This window comes from Carettochelys insculpta, chromosome 3 (genome assembly GCF_033958435.1).
Source record: "Carettochelys insculpta isolate YL-2023 chromosome 3, ASM3395843v1, whole genome shotgun sequence".
Taxonomy (NCBI): domain Eukaryota; kingdom Metazoa; phylum Chordata; order Testudines; family Carettochelyidae; genus Carettochelys; species Carettochelys insculpta.
Window position 1 is genome coordinate 27,199,650 of NC_134139.1, and position 23,514 is coordinate 27,223,163.

At 43.4% G+C, this 23,514-nt stretch overlaps 1 protein-coding gene across 2 annotated transcripts in view; it reads right to left on the reverse strand.

Moving 5' to 3' along the window:
• Positions 1 to 994: 994 nt before the first annotated feature.
• The window catches only part of CIMIP6 (ciliary microtubule inner protein 6), a 37,004-nt gene continuing 14,484 nt past the window's right edge, over positions 995 to 23,514 (reverse strand). For both annotated transcript variants that reach the window (XM_074988506.1, XM_074988507.1), the window contains exons 5-6: positions 3,211 to 3,326; positions 995 to 2,181 (exon numbers count right to left, since the gene is read on the reverse strand). In XM_074988506.1, coding sequence (XP_074844607.1) covers positions 1,738 to 2,181; positions 3,211 to 3,326 — 560 coding nt within the window. In that variant the 3' untranslated portion in view covers positions 995 to 1,737. The remainder of the gene's footprint in view (positions 2,182 to 3,210; positions 3,327 to 23,514) is intronic.

Sequence of the window (23,514 nt, forward strand, 5' to 3'; positions counted from 1 at the left end):
AGAATTTGCCGAACCACAGGAGATTAATATTGTCTAGCAGCATTGCCAACACTTCCACTTCTTACTGGGCTCTTAGAAGACAGGCAGGGTAATTAAAGATAAATAACAACACGAAACAAAGAGCTAGGGTTGGTGGCTGTAAACAAACTTTATGATATCAGGGGAAACTTGGCCACATCCATGGTAAGTGGATATCTGACTAACTAAAATCATACCAGATCACAGATGTTGCCAGACCAGAGAGTGCCGGACTAGAGAGGTTCACCCTGTAGCATGTACATTAAAGAGCCAAACTCTGCCTCCTATATGGAATACTGCTCCCACTAACATCAATGGAAGCTGTGTATGCATATCTGAAGGCCAAATTTGGTCCCTGAAGTGTCAGCACAAGCAAGCAAGTAATCAGCCCTATATATATGCAGTTCATTTTAACTTTTAGCCACAATATATGGAACCTAGGAGAATCCTAGATATATATTACATATGCACACATCTCACAGAGCTGGAAGGAACCTCAAGAAGTCATTGAGTCCAGTCCCCTGCCCTCACTGCAGGACTTTTTACCATCCCTGACAGATTTTTTTTTTTTGTAGTTTATCTGCCCCAGACCTCTAAATGGCCCCTCAAGGACTGAACTCACAACCCAGGGTTTACAAGACCGATTCTTTAACCACTAAGCTAAAAGAAGTTTCTGACACTAGGTCTCCGGGTTTTTGCTGTTTGTCTTTTGTGAACAGAACTTACAGATGATATAATGTGGTTATAACATCTTCTCAGAGCTAGAAATAAACTTTTGTGTGTTCTATATGTTTTCTTCACAAGAGGAGCCATGTAAGAATGACAAATAATAACTTGCTTCACTATCTGATGGATAATTGTAGGTTATAACTGAAGCCTAAACACCCTGTGCTTCCTTAAGACAGAGTGTAACTGGGAGAATTCTTGGGAATCACAGTAAGAGATAATGTGAAAAAAAATTAGGCAAATAGTCCAATCAGTATAATTTACCCAGCAGTATCTGGTTTAATGGATTTTCCCTGGGAAAAAATGTACAGTAAGTCAGATCTCACCTGCATTCTTGATGTGTAACAAAATCAAACAAGAACAGCAGCTCAAATCTGTAAGAAAAGGTCCTCTCCTTGCTCCCACAAAGAAAGGATTTACTCTGACGTTGTCCTCGTTAGCTGTTTAGAGTGGCAATACACATTATTTTTGCATTTCTGTGGGCTACAGAAAATTGTCTCTTTTGATAGCCATTAATTCCTAAGGAAACAACAATGGTTTCTATTTATCACACCATGTGTTGTGTGAAATTGTACTCCACACTGCAGCATCCAAAGAGACAATGTATGTCCCATCAACACATGCTAAACCCTCCTCCACCAATCAGTAATAAAATCAAACACTAAACCCAATGTCTCTATTATTGAAAAAGCACGTTTTCAAGAATCATAATCACTTCCAGACCCAAAAGTGTTAATTAATTCAGAGCCAGACTTTGTACGGAATATAAACAATCCAGATGACTGTGTTCAGCCAAACAAGAAAATCAATTCCACCTTAAAAAAAACCTCCATAGCTCTTATGGGCATATAGTTTTCTAGAAACATCAAAGTACACTGCAGCTGTTGTTTTGTCAAAGGCGTACTGTGTTCCCGCTAACAATTCACTGGTGTCAGCTTGTGTTTAGGATTATTGATATTATACCAAGCAAACACATCGGCTTGCCTAGTGACTCTAGGCTCTCTCCATTTTAGTGGCTGTTGGTGATATCAGTGATTGTACGTTTTTATGTGCTGGAGGTAACTTGTCCAGCGGTTTATTGAGAGGGTCTTTTATTGCTGGACATAAAGACTCTTCCCCAGCAGAATGAATAACATCCACTTCAGTTGCCTGAGAAATGCTTGAACTCTTCTGTCCTCTCACAGGGATTCTGGGGTATGCCTTGGCTGCTTCTCTAACGTCTGGTTTTGATAAGTGAGTTTCACAGTCTAATGTCTCTTGGGAATTCTTCAGGCAGAAACTGGGTGAGGTCATTTGGCTTTCCACTGAGTTTCCTTTCTCTGTTTTTGGCTGTTCCAGCGAGCATGACCCTCTAGCACTCAGGAATACTTCTGTTCCCTTAGGAACCATTGGCCCACTTACTGGTTTTATCTCTGTCCACACAAAAGCTCCATGTCGCTGGAAAGGGAAATAAGGTTGACATTAACCAGGGGTGCATAAGCAGTTAGTACATGCAGCTGTGAGCTGAGTTCATTTATTAGCTCAAGTGCTGGCAAAACATCCACTTGTTTCTTGGTCTCTCTACTGGCCATCAGCCTAGGTCTCAATAGCTGCAGGGAATGGAATAATGGCTGGCCTGTCAGCCTTTCTTATTCATGAAATGGGGCATGGCAGGAGAACTTGAAGAGAAGCAACAAATGAAAGAAAATGCATCTTATTTTCTCTGGTTCACGACCATTCTGCCACTCAGAGTGTGTGACTTGCATATGGCTCTCCTATACAAGCCTACTCATATCAGATTTCATTTCTTGCTACATGAGTTGCTATGGATACAGTTTAAACTGCTCTCTTTGTAGAGCAGGAGATTTATGACTGCATCCCAAATGACTTTGTCCATTAGGGTTGTACAGGAAGGATTTCTTTTATATAAACAGAAGTGGGAAACAAACAATAGGCTGTACTCTTCAAGAAATTTCCAACAACTATAGTCTGCATTTGGGGCCTGATTCAAAGCCTATCGGAGTCAATAAAAGCCTTTCCACTGATTTCAGTTGCCTTTGGAACAGGCCCCTTAATCACTGATTTCTAAGAAACACACTCAAAAACTTATAGGAAACGAAGACTGACAAATGTTTATTTATGAAATGCCTTCAAAATACACATTGAGCCTGGTTCCAGTCACACACAATTTTCACTCCACTAAGCTCAGCTGTGAGAGCAGACACAGACCTACTGGAAATCCACACTGTGATGTATGATAACAGCATTTATCTACTATTATTGGAGTTGGAAACCATCGTGTTGTGGTGCACACAAACACAGAATAACACACTTCATTTATATTAAAAAGCATCATTAAGACCTGGCAAATCTAAAGTATGTGAAAGTATTTGCTATTTTTAAAACAGTTAGTCGGAAGTTCATGAATAAACTTACTCCCCCAGCTTCCTGCATGCTATTAATCGTACAGGATGCACATTGTCTTACCTTTCCTCGGATTGGTTCATTAGGAGATTTTCTGGCATTGTATTGATGAATAAAGGAGGTCCGCTCCTGTAAAATTTTTGGAAGGCATGTTGATGTTCTAGGAGTTGCAAGGGGAACTGGAAAAAAGCCCAATATTGTTATAAAGTTAGGGCAAGGATACATGGTGTGCTGCACAGAATCACTGTTGTTTAAGAGCACTCATAAATATATTAGATGTTGCAAAGAAACACAAAAAAAAAAAGACTGGCGCCTGTCCTGAATTGTTTAAAAAATGCTGGGCTTGGAAGACAAGTAAAGCTATAACATATAAAGGAAAGGAAAGGGCACAGAGGGACATGAATTAATTACGTGACTGTAGGGACACTCAGTCTTACATAAATACATCATATTAATTCAAAGGCATTTTGGAGTGGAAATGAACTAAGCTTTCATAGGCAATGCTGCAGAATTATTTACTTTTTAAGTAAGTGATTTAGAGGGGGTAACAATGGAAGTCAGACAAAAAATTGGAAAGAAGAATCAAAGTGACATATAGAAAATGTGTTAGATCATATAGTGCAGGGGTGAGCAAAGTGAGGACAGGCCCCCTTGAGGTGGGGCATGAAATTTCGTAAGGTGGGGGCATAGCATGATCGGCTGTTGGGTCTCAGGCTCATCCATCTCATTAAAAATGTTGACACATGTTACCATTTTTATGTCTGTGTATTCACATTTATATACCAATTAATAAAGTTTTTACATTTTACAGACTTACTTTCTTACATGTGATTAAAGATTTTTTTTCTTATGAACATAACTGAAATTTCCATTGGTTTGGATGACATTAGACAGGTTGGGGGGCCCTGTTAATTGCACGGATGAAAAGTGGTGCCCAACGTAAAAAGTTTGCTCACACTGATCTACTGAGTATGGGGCTGTTTGTGACAATACATTTGCTAGCGCTTAATATTAAAATTCCCAAGTGAGGTTATATCCTTCTGTATCACAAAAACAATCCTGGTCACAGACTGAGTTTGGCCTGCCTGCGTCAGGACTGAGGGTCCCCCCAGGGGGGAAAAATGGCCATTCCCCTCTTGAAACTGAAGCACAGAGTAGGTCTGGCATATCTGGGAACATTTCTAAAAAATGGTCCACATTGCAAACTCCTCCTATGTGCCACAGTACCAAGACCAGATCTCAGGGTAGTTGTTTAGACAGTTGCCCACAATTTGATACATTACTATATATATTTACTCTTTATTTAAAGTCTGTCAGTCTGTTTTCAAACTAGACAACAGAATTCCTGTCCAAGCTACCTGGAATAAATTTTGCACTTAATATTTTGTGACTCAGACTAAACTGCTATATCGGGGTCAGCAAACCCTGGCACAGCCCAGCCCTGCCCCTCCTCCCCTCCATGCAGCAGGGGAGGGGGCTGGAGCAGGGAGTCAGAGCCCCTGCAGCAGTGCATGGCTGGGACCAAAGCCCCAGCCACTGAGTCCCTGCAATAGCACAGGGCCTGAGCCACAGCAGTGGAGCCCCCACAGCAGCCTGGGCTGGAGCATGAGCCTCAGCCGCAGCATTGCAGGGCCAGAGCCCCCACCATGTAGAAACCCGCTGCAGTGTGGGGGTGGGGCCAGGGCACCCAAAGAGCATGGCTTGGTGGGGGGGGTCTCCTTGAGATGCAGGTATGGTCTTATGTTATCAGTTTGCTCACTCCTAATATGAACCTAGTTTACAAAATATAATGCTTATTTAATTCAATACCATTCAAGGGTTACTTTCAGTGCAGCTTTAGAGACATTTGCTCGATTTTGGAGTTTGCCTTAGCTGGGCCCTACAGCAAAGAATTACTTTTCCTTCCAGTAGAATATAAAGGACTGGCTCAGTGAGAAAACCTACTGTTGGTCATTTTACTATTTTTTAGAAAGACAATCCAGGAAGATGTAATATTTAGTGGGACTGGCTTAACAGATGTTTTTGAAAATTCAAAAACTGGGCAGAAATTTCTTGAGTTTGAAAAGAGCTCCGAAGTATTCAGAGATGCCAGCATGCTTGTGTCATTATCTAAGTCTCACCTACAGGTGTTCAGTCGTCTTGGCTGGGATTTACCTGTGTATTCTCTCCAGCAAAACAAAAGAATCGAACAAGATTTCTGTAGACAGATTTTGGCACATTGTTTGAGTTTCACTGCTGCGGATGGCAAGAAAGAGTGGGAATTGTTGTCATTCTGTGGCTTCTGGGAACCAGAGTATTTGCTTTGCACAAAGTGTACCTACAAAAAATATATGTGGTGGGACCTGACTGATTTTATCTGTATCAGAGAGGTAGCCGAGTTAGTCTGTATCTTCAAAAACATCAAGAAGTCCTATGGCACCTTACAGACTAACAGATACTTTGGAGCATAAGCTTTCATGACAAAAACCTGCTTCATTAGATGCCCACGAAAGCTTATGCTCCAAAATATGTGTTAGTCTGCAAGGTGGCACAGGACTTCTTGTTGATTTTCTCTGCACAGTCTCGCCCAGCAATCAATTCTCCCTTTGGGAGTCAAAGACTCCCTTTGCGAGTCGAAACTTGCTACAATGCTAGATAGGAACTAATAAAACCTGGACATATGCAATAATTTCATAAACTCATTTTGTAGAATATACTTGTTCTCTGTTATTCCCTTTAGTAACCATGAATAAAGCCCTCTGTTCAGTTAACGGAGATCTTTTCTGACCCCAAATATAACTTAGTACTTTCCCTTCCAACACATACCCTCCTCCAACTGTAGTAGCCCAGAATAGCCTCAGAGACTATTTCCAGAAGCCTGCCTGGGAAGGACCAGAACCGGCCAAAGGAAGATTTTGCGGCAGTGTTTGTAAGGAAAGGAGGGGGAGCAGGCAGGGAGCCACTATAGAGTAGAGGAATGAATGAAGCAAGGGTTGGCAAGAGTGGCATGCGAGTGAACTACCATTGGTACGTGAGGGGCAGGGGCTCAGCCCTGCCCCTTCTCCTCCCAGGCATTCGGCAGCCTGGCTAGGGCCACAGCCCCTGCCTCGCAAATGAGGGGGTGGGGTGCAGGAGTGAGCTTCCTGCCACAGTGTGGGGTTGGGGCCGAAGCCCCCCACCACAGAACCCTCGTTGGAGTGTGGAGGTGGAGTGTGCAGCCAGAGTGCAGAGCCCCAGCCGCACTCAGCACTTGTGTGTAGTAGAGAAAAAAAATGCAGATCCCAGCAAGAAATGGCCCTTTATACTTTTACGCCAATCCTTCATAAAATAATGCTAAAGTCATGAGATGGCTACCAACTAATTGAAAGTGGGACTATTAGTGATTTTAAAAAGTATCATTGGATGGTACATAGAGGTGAAAAGGTCAAATTTCAGCACTCTCTTGGAAAGGTTGCTGACCCCTGTGCCATACTAAAATACGTTGCATATATACAATACAAATACATAATTTTAAAGCACAATTGAATTAAACACACCACAACATTTCAAATATGACTACTGATTTTGAGTGCCCACCTTGAGACATTGTAATGTTGTCTATAAACGAGGTTCCTTAAAGGCATCCCAAATTGAGTACCCAAAATCATTTGTCACCTTGGAAAAGCACACATGCTTTCATTTGCACACTGTTACTGGATCACAACTGCTACAGTAGTTAGAACGCATATTTTGAAAACAAATGCTAAATGTGGTATTAGGGCTGAGATGTCATGTGTTTCTAACAAAGATCCTTATCATGCAACTTGTACCATATGGGCAGATATATTTATGCTATACACTGCAGGATCAAGGTCCAAATTTGGTGGAAATTCTATTACTCTAGTGAGTATATATTTAAAATAATTTTATTCTTTGTGTAAAGAAAAATGTAAAGGCAACTGGTTAATTGGCCCTACCTATTTATAACAATACTTGCCTGTTACATAGCATTTCTGGTCTAATGATCTCAAATAGTTTTGCAAAGGAAGATAAAGCTCATCATCAACATTTTACATATAAGGATATGGAAGCACAGAGATGAGCTACCTAAGATCTTTGCTGCCCATCAAGTCAGTGGACAACTAGGAACAAAACCCAGTATTTTCCCATTGTGCCAAGATGTTTGAAGTTGCTAATGTTCCATTTACTATTTCATCCAGTTTTTACTTGGATATATACTTAAAACACATAATGAGGCTATTTTAAAAAAAATTAAATTATAACTGTATGATAAAACAAACGGGTACAGAAGCTTCATGTCAATAAAGACCCAGATCATCTCCTTCTAGCATCAATGGAAAGACTCTCATGGAGTTTATAAAAGCAGCTGGATTGGGCCTTTAATAATTAGAAGCAGGGACTTCAATTAATCACACTTATCTCACACAATTAATTCAAAAACTAACCATGGTTTTTAAAAAACTGCAATTAACTGTCTTTTAATCTCACTCTTAAACAACAGAATACCAACTGAAATATGTAAAATATTTTGGATGTTTTTCTACATTCTCAAATATATCAGTTTCAACCACAACACAGACTACAAAGTGTATAGTTTACATTATTTTTATTTCAAATATCTGTACTATAAAAATGATAAATAGTATTTTTCAAATTCACCACATACAAGAACTATATACGTCATAAAATCTCTTTATTGTGGAAGTGCAACTGACAGATTATTTTTCATGTTACATATCTGTATTCAAAAACAAACAATGTAAAAGTTTAGCAAATAAAAGTCCACTCGATCCTGCCAATCACTAAGAGAAATACATTTGTTTACATTTATTCCACTATCTGATTTACAAAGTCACCTGAAAGTGAGAATAGGCATTCACATGGCACTTTTGAAGCTGTCATTGCAAAGTTTTTACATGCCAGATATGTCAAACTTTTGTATGACTCATCATTCGTTGGCCACCATTCCAGAAAACATGTTTCCATGCTGATGACACGTTTTAAAAAAAAATAATGCACTGAAGTCTGACTGAACTCCTTGGGGCAGAATTGTATGTTTCCAGCTGTTTTACCACATTTTCCCATATATTTCATGTTACAGCACTCTCAGATGATGACTCAGCACATGTTCATTCTAAGGATTCTGCAGATTCGATAAAGTACAAAGACATTTCTAAAAATAGCTACAGCATTCAACCCCAGATTTAAAAAAATTTGATATGCCTTCCACAATCTAAGAAAGACAAAATGTGGAGCACACTTCCAGAAGTCTTAAAAGCACAATACTCTAATGTGTAAACTACAGACCACAAACCACTAAAAAGAAAAATCAACCATCTGAAGGTGGTGACTGACTCTGATGATGCACATGAACATGTATCAGTCTGCACTGTGGGATCATCATCTAGCAGATTCTGTCATCAGCATGGACACAGGTCCTCTAGAGTGGTGGTTGAAGCATGAAGGGATATGTGAATCTTTAGCATATCTGGTACATAAATATCTGGTGATGCCAGCTATAATGATGCCATACAAACGCCTATTCTTGCTTTCAGATGACATTGTAAACAAAGCGGGAATCATCATCTCTTGCAAATGCAAGCAAACATCTTTGGCTGAGCAACTGACTACACAAAATGTAGGACTGAGTGAACTTTCTAGGTTCTGTAGTTTTACGTTGTCCTATTTCTGAATGCAGTTATTTCTAGTGCATAATTCTACATTTTCAAATTAAATTTTTGATAAAGACATTGCATTGCAGTACTCACATTAGGTGAATTGACAAATACTATTTTTGACAACACATATAAGCGTAATCCACTATATATTTTAGAGTGCATCCATCTGCAGTGCTACTTTTTTCAAAAACTCTTCTTAAACCATAAGAGCTGCAACCATGAAATTTGGCAAGCAGCTTTCTCTAACCCTGACTTAACCCAAGGTCAGGGCTTGGTTGTTCCTGGTAAGTGAGAAGTGCCTGAAATCCCAAGGTTTCCCAGAACATGGAAAGAGAAGGGCACCAACAGGGCAGATGACATACATCAGACTCGCCACTGGGGACAGCAAGCGCAGGGAACACCGATACTGCAGAGTGACCCTTAGGGGAAGCCGCAGCAGGAAAGCAATGGCCACTTGGACACAGGGCTCTTGATCTTGCTTACCTTGGGATGGGTAAATGCCTTCCCCTGTGCCCTAGTTTAATTTTGCAGAGTGGTCTGCACAGTTATCCAATCCTCCTGCCTTTTTGTAACTTGCAAACTCTTCCCACCAGTTTTTAGTTATATGTGGTGCAGAGTCCCTCTAGCATTCAGCAGTACATTGTTCTGGCCCAACTAATAGTAAGTATATTACATTCTGATGATGAGTAAAAGTGGCAAGTTTGCTCTTCAAAATCTTTTGAGTGCCATCAATTGCTCTATTTCAGAGAGAGAGAGGTCCAGGGTTTAAAATTTGGGATTAGAAATCTTGCTTGGCTGCTGCCTTGCTGTGCAGGATATGTAACCTCTTCACAATCTACCTTCCCCCCAGAAACACTGGGAAGCTTTGTGATTGTCATTGTGAGTGTAAAGCACATTGATGGCCTTGAGTGAAAAGGGATACAGAAATAGCACTAGGGGCAAACTTCTCTTGTCTGGCACCTTCTGCATCTGATTGGTGCCAGATGTGAGCCAGCACTTCGAAGTTTAAAACTTTGAAGTTGCCACGGTGAGGGGGCAGGGTGGGAAATTTGCTTAATGAAGTGCTGCATATGCACGGCAGCACTTCATTGATAAACTTCCAACGCCCTACCTACCATCCTCCCTTCGAAGTAGGGAGCTAGTGTAGATAAAGCCTGAGAGAATTTTTTTTTTCTTTGCAAGAAATTCTACAGGGAACTAATATAACCTTTGCTCTGGTATAACAAGAGCACAGTCTCCAGAATCAATAATGTTATTAATGACAACTTCTAGCACATTTGCTCCTTAGTTATAAATTACAGCCAAAATTGCTGTTGTCAACTTCATTAGTTGCTGCAATGGCTGTAAAGGGCTATGTAAAAAGTAAGATCTTTACAAGGCTCAGTAGGCAACAGTCACTGCAGTTTTACAGAGAACAGGAATACGCTAACTTTTAGTCTTCTTCTTAAGGGTGGTAAAACTGAGATACACATACAAATCCCCCTCTATTTTTTATCTCTGTAAAGTCAAACAGAAAGGAAGCATGTTACTTCCCGGAGACTAGCTCAGCATTGGTAACCTTTTAAGGAATTGAGCCACTTAACACACCAATTTCAAGGTATAATTTTCTATCATTTTTAGAAGCCTGAATGCCAAAAGGCAACTTGCTGAACCTCAAAATGGCAAACATGACAATGCATGGACAACTTCACTTTCTTATTAGAGGAATGGCATGATTTGACATAAGATGGTCTGGGTTTCTGAGCAATATCCCCATAATCAATCTAAAATAAACTGCTTGATTATTTGTATTTAATTGTACAGAAGGGTTACTCTGAAGGCAAAACTCTAGATCCACCCACAGGGTAAAGCAGTGGTAATGACATTCCCCATGAAGGAGAATGATTTGTGCCAACACAAGCGCTTCAGGTCACGTTAAATGCCCTGCCTGACCTGACTCCTTCTCTAGCAGAAGATTACATTCCATGCTCCAGCTGCGATGCTGCTCCGCCGTTCACCACGACAATCTCGGTCATGACAATGACTGAGGTGCGGGCTTCCCACTCTGCTCTGTGCATTTACACAGTGAGGCTCAATCAGCTGCTTTTCTAAGCTGGGGCTAAGAGGAAGCCTCTGCACATCAAACATCTTGGGAACTGAAAGAGGTAGGAGAGAAGGTTCAATTATAGATATCAGGGCCAAGCCTCCACTCTTTGACTCTGATGTGACAGCAGGGCTGCTTCACTGGCTTTAATGAACTGACACTAACAAAACCTGCGTAAGGGGCTAGAGAATCAGCAGGCGATCTATTGTTAAAGCACTGCCAATACAGACATCCTTGTGCTTAGTCAGTGCACACAAGAGCAGAAGATGCTACCACAAGGATAAAGCCTTTTAACAAAAATAAAGGAAAAATCTGATTTGTTAAATTGTTCACCTCAGACCTGGTGCTCGCTGCTACAGGACAAGAAACAAAGGCAGTTTCTGCCCCAAGAGGTGTACGGTGTAAAAGGGAAGATTTGCAGTGCCCAGTTCTGAATCGACTCACACCACTCATAAGTCTGTTGCATTCAGTGAAGTTATTCTTGACTAACAGTGGTGTGAGTTTAAAACTGATCCACTCAGGATAACAGATGAAAATCTGACACTACTAAGGGGCAGTGAGTGTTCTTCTGTTAAGTTCAATAGGGCTAGGATCTCAGTCATGAAGTACACTGAAATTCAGTTGTGGGGATCATCATTCCTGCCATAACTGCATTGGTCACTGGGGCACCATCATTACTGAGAGTAACCGTCTCCACTTTGACAACTGTATGTCAGGGTTTCACTCTTTGTGAAGTCCATTCCTGTCCACACTTTCATGGTGTCAATCTGTCTTTTCTGCTGTCACCCTCTACTTCTCTTCCCTTATACAGACCCTTGGAAGATGATCTTGGGCAGGACAATGATCTTGTCATGTAGCCATACTGTGTCAGCCCACATTTCTTCATGGTTGTCAAGAGATTCTCACATGACCAGGGTCACCAGACGGTGACGTTGCAGACCTCGTCATTAGTGATGTGGTCAAAGCCCAGGATTTTATGGAAGTCTCATCTCTACTACCTGTATTTCTACTCAAGTTCTACTGTAAAAGTTCACATCTCATATGCATACAGAAAAACAGAGTGACCAGTGCATGCAGCAGTCTCAGTTTAGACTCCTGAGAGATGTTCTTGTTCCACCCAATTGACTTTAGTTTTGCCACTGCTGTTGTAGTTTGAGCCGTTCTTGACACAATTTCCGCCTCTGACCTTTATCATTGATGGCTGCCCCCCATCCATGTGGAGGGCCACTCACTCATCTGTCAGACTGTGTTGCACATCTTGGTGAGTACGTCTATTACTCATTCTCCTCTGAATATCATCAGTTCAGCTGGGATGTTGTCAATATGTGTAGCCAGTAGGTTATGTGATTTCAATATTGGAAAGTCATCCTTCTCTACTGAATCCCGATTGTCTAGGACAGGGGTGAGCAAACTTTTCACGGTGGGCCCCACTTTCCGTCCCTGTAATTAGCAGAGCCCCTCAAACCTGTTTAATGGAATCCAAACTGATGGAAATTTTGGTTATGTTCATGTGAAAAAAAAAATCTTTTCAGCATGTGTAAAAAAATAAGTATTGTGGTAAGGTTAGTCTTGTTCCTGGGCTCCAGGCCTCTATTCAGTTCACTGGCCCGATGGTGAGGACCCCATTGCCCTTGTTGGGACACAGGGTGCGTGCGTGTCTTGTGGGGGTGGGGGTGTATCTGTCCAGCCCAGGGACCCTGCGTGGCTGCTACTGGCAGGGAATGACTCCCTTCACTCTTGATACTGCAGCTCTTCTCCCTGGGCCACTTCCCCAGACGATCCCCCCTGGTACCTCCTCCAGGTAGCAGCAGCAGCACTTCCCCTCTCCTTTATCAGCTGCACAGGGTGACCAGTTCTTTCCAGCCTCCAGCTGAGTCTCAGGGTCACCCAGATGGGGGGCAGGGTCCAGCGCCTTGCTGCTGAAGCTCCTCCCCTCCTCCGCTGCTCCTGAAATTTTCCTTGCCTCTCTCTACTCACCTCCTATGCTCTCCTCCTGCCCTACTGGGGAAAGGGGTTTTAAAAGCAGTCGTAAGTGAGACCAGCTGGCTCCAATTGATTTAGGGCAGCCTCCTCCCCAGCCGCTCCCACTCTGTCTGACTACCAGCTCAAAACAGTCCTGCTTTTGCCCTCTTGTACTTTCTCCCCCGGCCTCACCCTGTCACAATATGTAGAATGTAAAAGCTTTATTAACTGATATATAAATGTGAATACACCTACATGAAAACATAACGTATTTAAGGCTACAGATGAGCCTGAGACCTAGCAGCTGATCATGTGGTGGCCTCCTTATGAAATTTCACATCCCCCTCAGGGGGCCCGCACCCCGACTTTGCTCATCCCTGGTCTAGGACACTGGGATCTCCCTTTTTCTGGTGGTTGTATAGATCAGGGCAGTACTTAATCCACTTATTGATCATGTCCCTTTCTTCTGTAAGACTGTTCCCTTCTTTCTTTTTAATTGCATTAACTTTGGTCCTTCTTTCCTTCATCGGCTATTTTACAAGCTGGAAGGATCATTTGGTATTTTTGTTACTGATACACTCTAGAGCATTTAGAGCACTGTTTTTTCAAGCCATATCTCTTTGGCAACCTTCATTCCTTTCTTGATCCTTCTGACAATCACTCTGTATTTATCAGCTCTTCAAGTGCTGTTCTTGCCTCTGGAGTTTTCTTCTAACGTCACACATTTGCATCATTTAATTTGTGACTTAAGGTTTCATTTTCTTGTGGTGTTTTCCAAGGATGTCCATTGCTGCCTCATTTATTACAGTGTTAAAATTGTTTCTACGTCTTCCTCACTAGAGCAAGCAGCAGGGCAAATTTTCTATCGATCATTGCCTGGAATGATTCTGCAGTGTTTCAGTCTCTGAATCTAAGTCAGATTTGATTCTGCTGAACATTGGCCCGACAATTTCCTTAGCTGCAGCCAAAAGTTTAGCATCGCAAGGTCGAGACCCCGTCCGATATCTGTACTGGGGAAGCTCCTTGTTTGACTCTGTTGATTCCATAACTACATCCATTTTGCACCAAGATGTGGTCAATCTGTCTGTGGTAAAGACCATCAGGTGCACGCCATGTTGATAGATGTGCTCTCCTAATGTATTTTCAAAAACCAAATTGTTATAGCTGGTGAATTCCAAAAGTCCCTGTCCTCTCTCATTGGTTATGCGTTACAGAAAGGACCACAATAATCTGCCAATTTGCCTGGGTGTCAGTACCAACTTTAGCATTCCAGTCTCCCTGTATTATCATGATATCTTTCTTGTTTATCTTATTGATGTTGTCTTGGAGCTGATTGTAAAAATCTTAAATTTGCTCATCATCACAGTCTGTTGTAGGGATGTAAACTTGTACCACTGTGATATTCAATGATGCTGTGTTTAGACAGATGAAAATCAGCCTGCTAGATATTGCTTCTCTTACTGAGTTCTTGATACCTTTATGTACAAGAAATCCTAAGCCATTGACACGTTTGTCCTCTCTGCTGTAATGGAGTATGTAGCCTTCTTTTGTTAGTGGCTCTCAGGAATTCTTCTGTCTGACCTGAGTGATTCCTGGGAAGTGCCAGCTGTATTGTTCCATATACATGAGTCATTTCAACCTCCCTGTTTGTCTCAACGTCCTTACATTCCATGTGGCTATGGCAATGTTACCTCTTCCACAGATCCTCTTGGATGGGGTTACCCCAGTCATATACTTCTGGTGTCCACCATTATGGGAGATGGATGGTGCAGTCATTATTAACTTAGGTTGTGACCAATCCGGCATGGATATTATTGACTTGCTCATCATATAATACACCTTAGGCAAATTTTTAACCTGGAAGAGCCCTTCCCTCTCTGGGCATCTCCCTCTTAGTCACCTTACAACATGTAAGAGGAGCAGTGTCTAGTCAGTGCATTCTGAGACAGTATATTCTGTCTCTGGACCCCTAAGGGGAGCTCACTATTTTGTTTTGTTTCATATTCTAAATTCATTTTTGTTGGCCTCACAGAAGTTAGTTTTTCATTTGACTGGAGACAAGGTAGTAGCACAGCCCTGCAGACAGAGCAATGGTCATGCAATAACAGATGGCCTTCAGTGGACTTATGCTACCAAATATCTAGGTCACTTTTAAAAGTGGGACTTATGTTCTTCCATCTCTTTTGGCACTTTTGAAAAAGTTAATGTTACCCAAAGTCTAATACCTCAAGAGATTGTGCTAGATTCACTCACTAACATACAACTATTGAATTATGTTTTGATCTCTTTGAAATTTTGTAAAGCAGAGCATGAGGCGAGCACTTAGCACCAACTGAAAAAATGGCAAGAACACTGATGAGGCTGGACTGGGAATCAAGAGACCTCAGCTTCATTCGCAGGTCTGCCACAGACTTCCTGTGAGATCCTGGACAAGTAACTTAGGCTCCTAAATACTTTTGTAAATCTGGTACTAATAAAACAGATATGCATCTAGTGGCATTTGAAAAAAATAAAGTGTCTGAGTGGGTTAAGGTCTCTCAACCCCTGTCCTTCCATGGGAATTAGGTCCCAGCTTGCTTAGGAGCTTTTGTAAATCCCACTAGGCATGTATGTGGGTCTTTATGTGCCAAAATACCTTTGCAAATCTCTCAATTTCTTGTCTGAGTTCCCTATCTGCAAAATAGGGACAATAGTACTTCCTTTGTCTTATCTATTTAGACTGAAAACTTTTAAAGGCAGTCTCTTATAGGCTGTTGTCTGTACAGTGCTTAGCACAATAGGACCCAAGTGATAGTGCGGGGCCTCTAGCTGCTACTGTAATCAAACTACAGAATCAAATTGTGTCCACTGTCACACACCCCACACTTCCACATAAATAAAAGAGTTGTAAGAATGCATCTAAGGGCACAAGTTAGATTGTAGAACAGAAATAGAAAAGAATGTGCTGCACGCCCAAAATAGGCAAAGTGCTCCGTCATGCCTGACAAATGCTTTGAATCTATCTTTGATAATTCTGTTAATATAGAAAAGTCTTGAAAGACTGTTTTCAGAGAGGCAAAAGGAGGATCCATATAACTAATCTACACTATGCTTCTTTGAGATTTAATGCCCCACCCTGTGTTTTCCTGCTACAGAAGCCACTGCTTAAAATAAACTTGTCAATAAACATTTCCAAGATCTGTTCTGCTAACCTTATTCATGTTGGGAAGCACTTACTCAGAAGAGTACTACCACTGAAGTGAGCAAGTATCAGAAAGGTAGCTGCATTAGTCTGTATCTTCAAAAACAATACAAAGTCCTGTGGCACCTTAGAGACTAGCAGATATTTTGGAGCATAAGCTTTCGTGGGCAAAAACCCGCTTCATCAGATGCATCTCACAAGCAGGTCTTTGCCCATGAAAGCTTATGCTCCAAAATATCTGTTAATCTATAAGGTGTCACAGGACTTCTTGTTGTTTTTGAAGTGAGCAAGAAATTCCTACCAAATGAGTAGGGTTTGCGAGATCAAACCATTTGTTGGTAAAAATAGAACGTGATTATCTCAGTGCATTGCTTGGTTTTGGTTATGTTCTTTAATACAAGATAAAATTAGATGGCCATTTCCAGAGCTGATATAAATTACCACAGGCCAATTAAAACCAACAACCAGGCCCGTTTGTACCACATAAGATGTGGCTTGTAAATTTGACTCATCGTTACCTCCAACTGACTGTACTATTGAATTTATGCTATTAAAAAACATCATTTACAATCTTACAAATTTACCTTTTCTAAATAAACCTCACTACCAAACCACATTCTAGCAAGTGTGTTTTCTCTGTGTATATATGAAATGTGTGTCATGACCCAAATGAAACCTGCAAGTCAGGTGAAGCCAACTTGTATTTGAGATATTAGCCGTGTCTACACGTGCACGCTACTTCGAAGTAGTGGCACTAACTTCAAAATAGTGCCCATCACGGCTACACGTGTTGGGCGCTATTTCGATGTTAACATCGACGTTAGGTGGCGAGACATCGAAGCCGCTAACCCCATGAGGGGATGGGAATAGCGCCCTACTTCGAAGTTGAACGTCGAAGTAGGGCACGTGTAGACGATCCGCGTCCCGCAACATTGAAATAGCGGGGTCCTCCATGGTGGCCTTCATCTGAGGGGTTGAGAGACACTCTCTCTCCAGCCCCTGCGGGGCTCTATGGTCACCATGTGCAGCAGCCCTTAGCCCAGGGCTTCTGGCTGCTGCTGCTGCAGCTGGGGATCCATGCTGCATGCACAGGGTCTGCAACCAGTTGTCGGCTCTGTGTATCTTGTGCTGTTTAGTGCAAGTGTGTCTGGGAAGGGCCCTTTAAGGGAGCGGCTGGCTGTTGAGTCCGCCCTGTGACCCTGTCTGCAGCTGTGCCTGGCACCCTTATTTCGATGTGTGCTACTTTGGTGTGTAGACGTTCCCTCGCAGCGCCTATTTCGATGTGGTGCTGCGCAACGTCGGTGTTGAACGTCGACGTTGCCAGCCCTGGAGGACGTGTAGACATTATTCATCGAAATAGCCTATTTCGATGTCTCTACATCGAAATAAGCTACTTTGATGTAGGCTTCACGTGTAGACGTAGCTATTGAATGCTGACTGCACAGGATGTGAAGAATATGGTCTTTAACTCTTCTTGGTTTAAAAAACCAGAAGTGAATAATTATTTCCCAGTAGGTACGGCTTTGCTGAATGAGAAATATTTGTTGATCTTCCAAAGGATGGCAGCCAGACAGCTGTTGGGTGGCGTACTACACAAAGAATACTTTCATTTTTGGCACAGGATAGCACAGCATAGCTGAAATACCAGACTCCATGGTTAATTAAGTGGGTTGATGAACAAATGATTAAATGATAAGACTGAAGTGGTATGAACATTCTTAAGACTAGTTATTGTATCTATCTTTGAGGGCCAGACCCGCAGTTGCAGGCAGCTCAGCAATACTCAGTGCAACTGAAGGAACAGAGGGGTATGTGCCCTTTGCACTCCTTTGATCTCGGGACTCTCAGGCACCAGACTGGGCCACTGGCAAAGCTTATTTTAGACTGTGACTACTCTAACTTGTACCAGCTACCTATGGTCCCAAGAAGCTATTGGTGTTTTGCTAAAGTAGTAAGGAAAATTCTCTATCCTGGTGTGGCTCCTGTGCACCGCCTGGGAGCAGGAGATTCTCACAAGTTCTCTGTCTTGAGTTTGGAAGCTCGAGCAGCTCCCAGATAGTTATGGAGAACCACAGGGACCTGCTAGCCACCATGTCCTGGAGCTCCCATTGACTGGGAACAGTGAACCAGGGCTGCTGGATGCCGTGGGCGGCCATGCCCGCAGACACAAGGTAAGCAACCTGTCTGGTGGCCTCCCCAGGGATTACCCTGACGAGCCATGCGTGGTCCATGGGCCACAGGTTGCCTACCACTACCCTAGCCACTGCCCAAAGTGACCACAAAGTTGGAGGCTGTGTCCCTCAGAAGTCCTGAGCTCAGCCTTGCTGGGGTGACAAGAAACCTGGCACAAGAGAGAGCGAAAAGAAAGCCCTCGAGGTCAGATGTCCCTCTGGTAAAAGGAAAGGGGGAGGTTGATCCTTTTTCAGCCCATTTCACTGGGGTATAGAGAAGACAGGAAAGTTCCCTACAACAGCAGGACCATTCCCCACTTACATACTGGCTCCCCAATGGCCTTCTCAACCCACACTGCGTGCAGCAGACAAGCAGCTGACATCATACAAGCTAAACTCTACACAGTAACCTTTAGAAGATCGTTAAAATAAATGAATCCTGTTATGATTTACTTTGGGGGTTGGATTTAGTGCAAATCTGTTTTCACAATCCAAAACCTGAAGCTGTCATAAAGATAGATGCTCTCTTACAACTTAACATAATGGTATTGACCCTTAATATTAAGTCTATAATTTAAAAAGTACCGAAGAGCACTTAGACCATTGTATTACCTTCAGTCACACCATCTTGGGCTCTGATCTTAGCTCAGACAAACGAAGTATGATCAAGCGGCCAGTACTTGAACAGAACTCCAGGAAAGTCCATGGAGTTCAGAATAGCTTTGAGTTAGTGCTGACCACAGTCCCAACATGAGCTAGGAGGAGATTCTCTCTTTTGGTTAGACACTAAAACAGAGGTCCTGAGCATCTGTAGCCAACACAACACATGGCTCTAGTGGGGACACGTGAGATGGTACTATCAGGGGTCGACAGTTGACCTCTGCACCCCTCAATCTCAGGAGGAGTAAGGGAGGTTGGCAGGAGTTTCTCCCAATGACCTCTCTTAGGGAGGACGGCCAGATAAGTCAATTGTAGATAATTTGATTCCAGCTATACAATTGCCATAGCTGGAATTACATATCTACAATTGACTTTAAGGTCTAGTGTAGACCTGGCCTTAGACTGCCTTTGCAGTTCCAGTTGGATCTATTATCTATTTTCAGGACCATCCTTAGGATTTACGAGGCCCTATGCAGTATTATTAAACTGGATGTCCCTATACCCAACTTGGTGTAGCAACACAACCGTAAGCTTACAGTATTGGAAAACTTTCCACATGCACTTTACTGAAACCAGTTTAAATTAAGTGCTGATGGACTATGTCCCCCGCCCTGCTTTGCTCACACACACTGAGCGTCATGCAGAGCAGATACTGTGGCAGCCCACACTGGGGAAAGGGACAATGTAACACAGGATACTGAACTGCCCAGCTCGCCTCATGGTGGCAGAGAGTCAGAGTTCCCCATGGAGACACCTGTATGCCCTCCCTCACACAGAGTGCGCCACACTGGCGCATTTGGCTCTGAATACAGCCCTTGCCCAGGGAGACAGCAGCATGTGTTTGTGTGAATGTGAGCCAACCTGCTAGCACCTGGTGTCCCTAAAGGCCTGCTCTCCTCCTGTGCCCCCCATCCCTGCACCCCTTCACTCCTAACCCCCGCTCCACCTTCTGACACTGGATGCACCAAACAGCTGGCATTGGTGCTCGCTTTCCCCAGGGAGATTTGAGAGGGGAGTGTAGAGCAACATGAAGGCTGCCTGCATCCAGTTCACTTTCCCCATCTGAGCTGCATAAGCAGAGGGCACAAGAGCAGCAATTCCTCACACCTCAGAGCACAGCCCAGGTGGGCAACGTGACCTGCATGCAGGGAGCCCTCTGTGTGTGTGCGCGCGCGCGCGCGTGCTGGGGGGGTAGGGTGGGGACTGTGTAAGGGAGGAGATGGTGTGTGTGACGATGATTGGGCAAAAACAACTGACAAAAGCAAAAGATGTTCATCACACCAGTCATATGCTGCTCCCACTAAGAGGTAACCGTCACACAGTCCCATCCTTCCCGGTTCTCACATTTGTCTGGAACTGGGGCAAATTTAAAAAAAAAATATGAAAAACTTCAATACATTTGATTTAGTGTCATTATTCAAACTAGTCTTGCCAGTCCTCCCCCTCAGCAGAGTGGCACAGAGACTAGGGTCAGGACCAGCTGCACCCCCCAAAAGATCAGATCAACCCCTACCCCCAAATCAGACCAGGCGCACATCTCTCCCTAGACCAAACTGAATACACCATCCCATCAGCACTGCCCCAGACCTGCTGGGGCCTGAGTGTGCAGGGAGGATGCAGGGGCTGCAGCACAGGAGGAGCCCAGCTGTCCATGGCACACAACAAGCAGAAGCTCTTGGGCCGGCTGCAGAGCCCCCCTCTTACCCTCTTCACACCACCAGGTGGTACGAGCCTCTAGGGGGAAAGGTGGAGCCAGAGCAGAGCTACAGAGGATGAGGGTGCCTCTCTGCCCTCATCACTGGCAGGAGCCCTCCGCTGGTGCTAGTGGACCGAGAGAAGCAAATGAGTGGGAGGGAGGGACGTGGAGGAGGCAGCCCTTGGCCGAGAGTAGCTGGAGGGAGGGTTGGGCTGGATACAAACAAATCAGGTCTGTGGACACTTGGCTGAGGTACACATGGAGCATCAGGCTGGGCCAGTTCACTGTGCCCTCTTTGGAAGAGCCACCTGAGCACCTGCCCCAGCCATCCACTCCAAAAAAGCCATCCCTGGCACGGTGATGTCCCAGATTTTCTGATGCCCCATACAGCTGCATATGCCAAAGGACAGCCAGCGTTAAATCGTTGCATAACATAGCTCTGTTTTGTAATATAAACTACTGCACCACACCAACGTTGAATGTACTACAAGGGCAGGGAACAGTGGTTAAATATTCAAACTAGTCAGAGAAACTCACCCTTGTGGTGAATGTCCTCATGACTTCTGATGCCACTTGGGATGCAATGCAATGAAGAGAAAAGAAGAGAACAGGGACAAGAAATGTATCCCAAAGGAGTTCTTATCCCAAGCAGGTACATAGACAGCCAAACGAATGTGTGTAAACGCGTTTGCATGCATGCCACAGAGCAGCACATCCATCTTGCTCCTACCCTCATTCCAACAGATGCAAGAGTTTAGATGTGTCAAGGATAGAAATCTGTACCGAAAACTAAACGGAAGTTAGGAGGTTTGGCAGCTTCTTGTCTGCAATACCTAATGCAATTTCCTATATGCTGAAAATCAGGAGTGACTGGTGAGAGCGGAACGGGGGGAGGGGTCTTCCAATCATTTGACTCCCCTCTGAAGACCTCCCCTCCATCCCAGACCCCATCTCTCCTTGCTCCATGAGGTCGCTTGTTGAATTAGCAGGGACCCCACCCCACACTCACCAGCAATGGTGGCAAAGCAGAACAACATGGCCCCAGCTCACCCAGCTCCCGTGCCCTCATTGCTCAGCTTCCTGACAGTGAGTGCAGGGGGTAGTCCCTCCCCTCCCCTGAACAACCCTCCAACCAGTCTCTTCCAGGCTGCTGGCCAGCCCCTTGCTCCTCTTCCCCTCCCACCCCATGCATCACCCCTGTTTAAAGTTGCAGGGATTTCAAAGAGAATTTGAATACAGGTACTTGTCTATGCTTCCCCCTGGGTGGTAGAAAGGACCAGCAGTTGCATGTCTTTGTTCCCCCTCGCCTTTAAAGGAGGAAAGTCACCTGGGGGTGAAGCTCTTGTTTTCATGTTGAGGAAAGATTTAGGGAATGGGAACACCTTCTTCCCTCAGGGATTCCTGCTACTACACAGGCTGTCCAAAGTTTGGGACCACCAGCCTCTGCCCAAATATCATCTTCTACTGCTCTGACTTCAGTTCTCTTGCTAAGTGAGTCCTCACCAATCAAAGAGAAGAGAGAGAAGCAAGAGAAGCCAAACCAAACAGAGGGAATTTTCCTTCTTCTTTCACCAGAGAAGGAGAACTCTGCTTGCCCCTGTTCCCATCTCTAATACCAGGTGGAGAAGTGACTCCTAGGCATATACTATCTAAAACGTTTTGGAGTTTTTCAGCACTACATTAACCTAAGAGTTTCTGGCCTGTTCTGCTCCCTCTTGTGCCGCTCAGGCTGCAAAAGAGAACAAGAATTAAACTCTCCAAACTGGGCTGTCCCCGCAACACATTCTAAAAAGTGTTCATGTCCAGGCTCCCTGCTGGCTTGTGGAAACAGTACAGCAGAGCTTCTGAGCCAATATAGTTTCATTTCAGTGACATAATTTCATCAACCGAACGAATGTTGGTAGAAAAAAAAGTTGGGTTGTTAATCAAAAAATACTTTGTTGTCTTCTGTCATTTACGTGGTCATTAAAAGGTTAAATTACTTTTTGGGGGAGAGCACTGAAGCTCATCGGTAGCATGCTGGTGCTACTACGCTTCATGACCGCTGCTAAGTTCTCATCATTGCAATATTCTTGGATACCATAAAGTGGTCGGCAGCCATTCATTCAATCCTGACATATCTAACCAGGGTGTTGGCCTAAGGACCACTTGCCCCCTTAGAAGAAATACGTATGGAATCAGAAAATGCAGCACAGCAGCTGCTATTGGGTGAATTATCCCAGTAAAAATATGAGGCTTTAATCACAGTGGTGGTGGCTGTTACCACAGTTCTACAAGATTCAGGCCTGAAGCTATTAACAATGTTAATATCATGGCCAGTTAGCTCACAGCAGGCTCCTACCACATATATGCATGCTGCTGGTTGGTGCGTGCCTCTCCATATGATTTTATGGAGGGTAAGAATCCTAAGAAACTCTGTTGCCAGCGTTAAAGTTCCAGTCACTATAATAACACTGATGGTGGCTCAGCTCCCACTTGAGCAGTTTTAGCAAACTTGGTAATGGTTTAATTTTATTACTGTGTTCTATGGCACAGCTGGGGGAATGGTAAGGGAGGTACTTTACACATGTATTGGGGCACAGCTGAGACAACTTTCAATCTTATTCACTCTTTACTTTACTGAACCTTTTCAACATAAGAACATTCAGTGGGTAGAAACACAACCAGTTAGGTGACCAATCACAAAACAAAGAAAGAACAGTCAGAGGAAACAGCTTCTTGCTGATCAAAATACTAATCCAAAATACTTGGAGAACAATTAGGAATACCAAATATATTCACAACAGACGGGAGTAGTTCATGGGTAGTTTGCAGTTCAATTTCCTGATACATTTCAAAAATTAGACATTTCCATAATTTGTGTAATCTGAAAGAATTTGTTGGCAAACTGCAGAGGAGAGAGAGCCAAGTGTTTGCATTATTATATACAATACTTGTTATCAAATGGATAACATTTA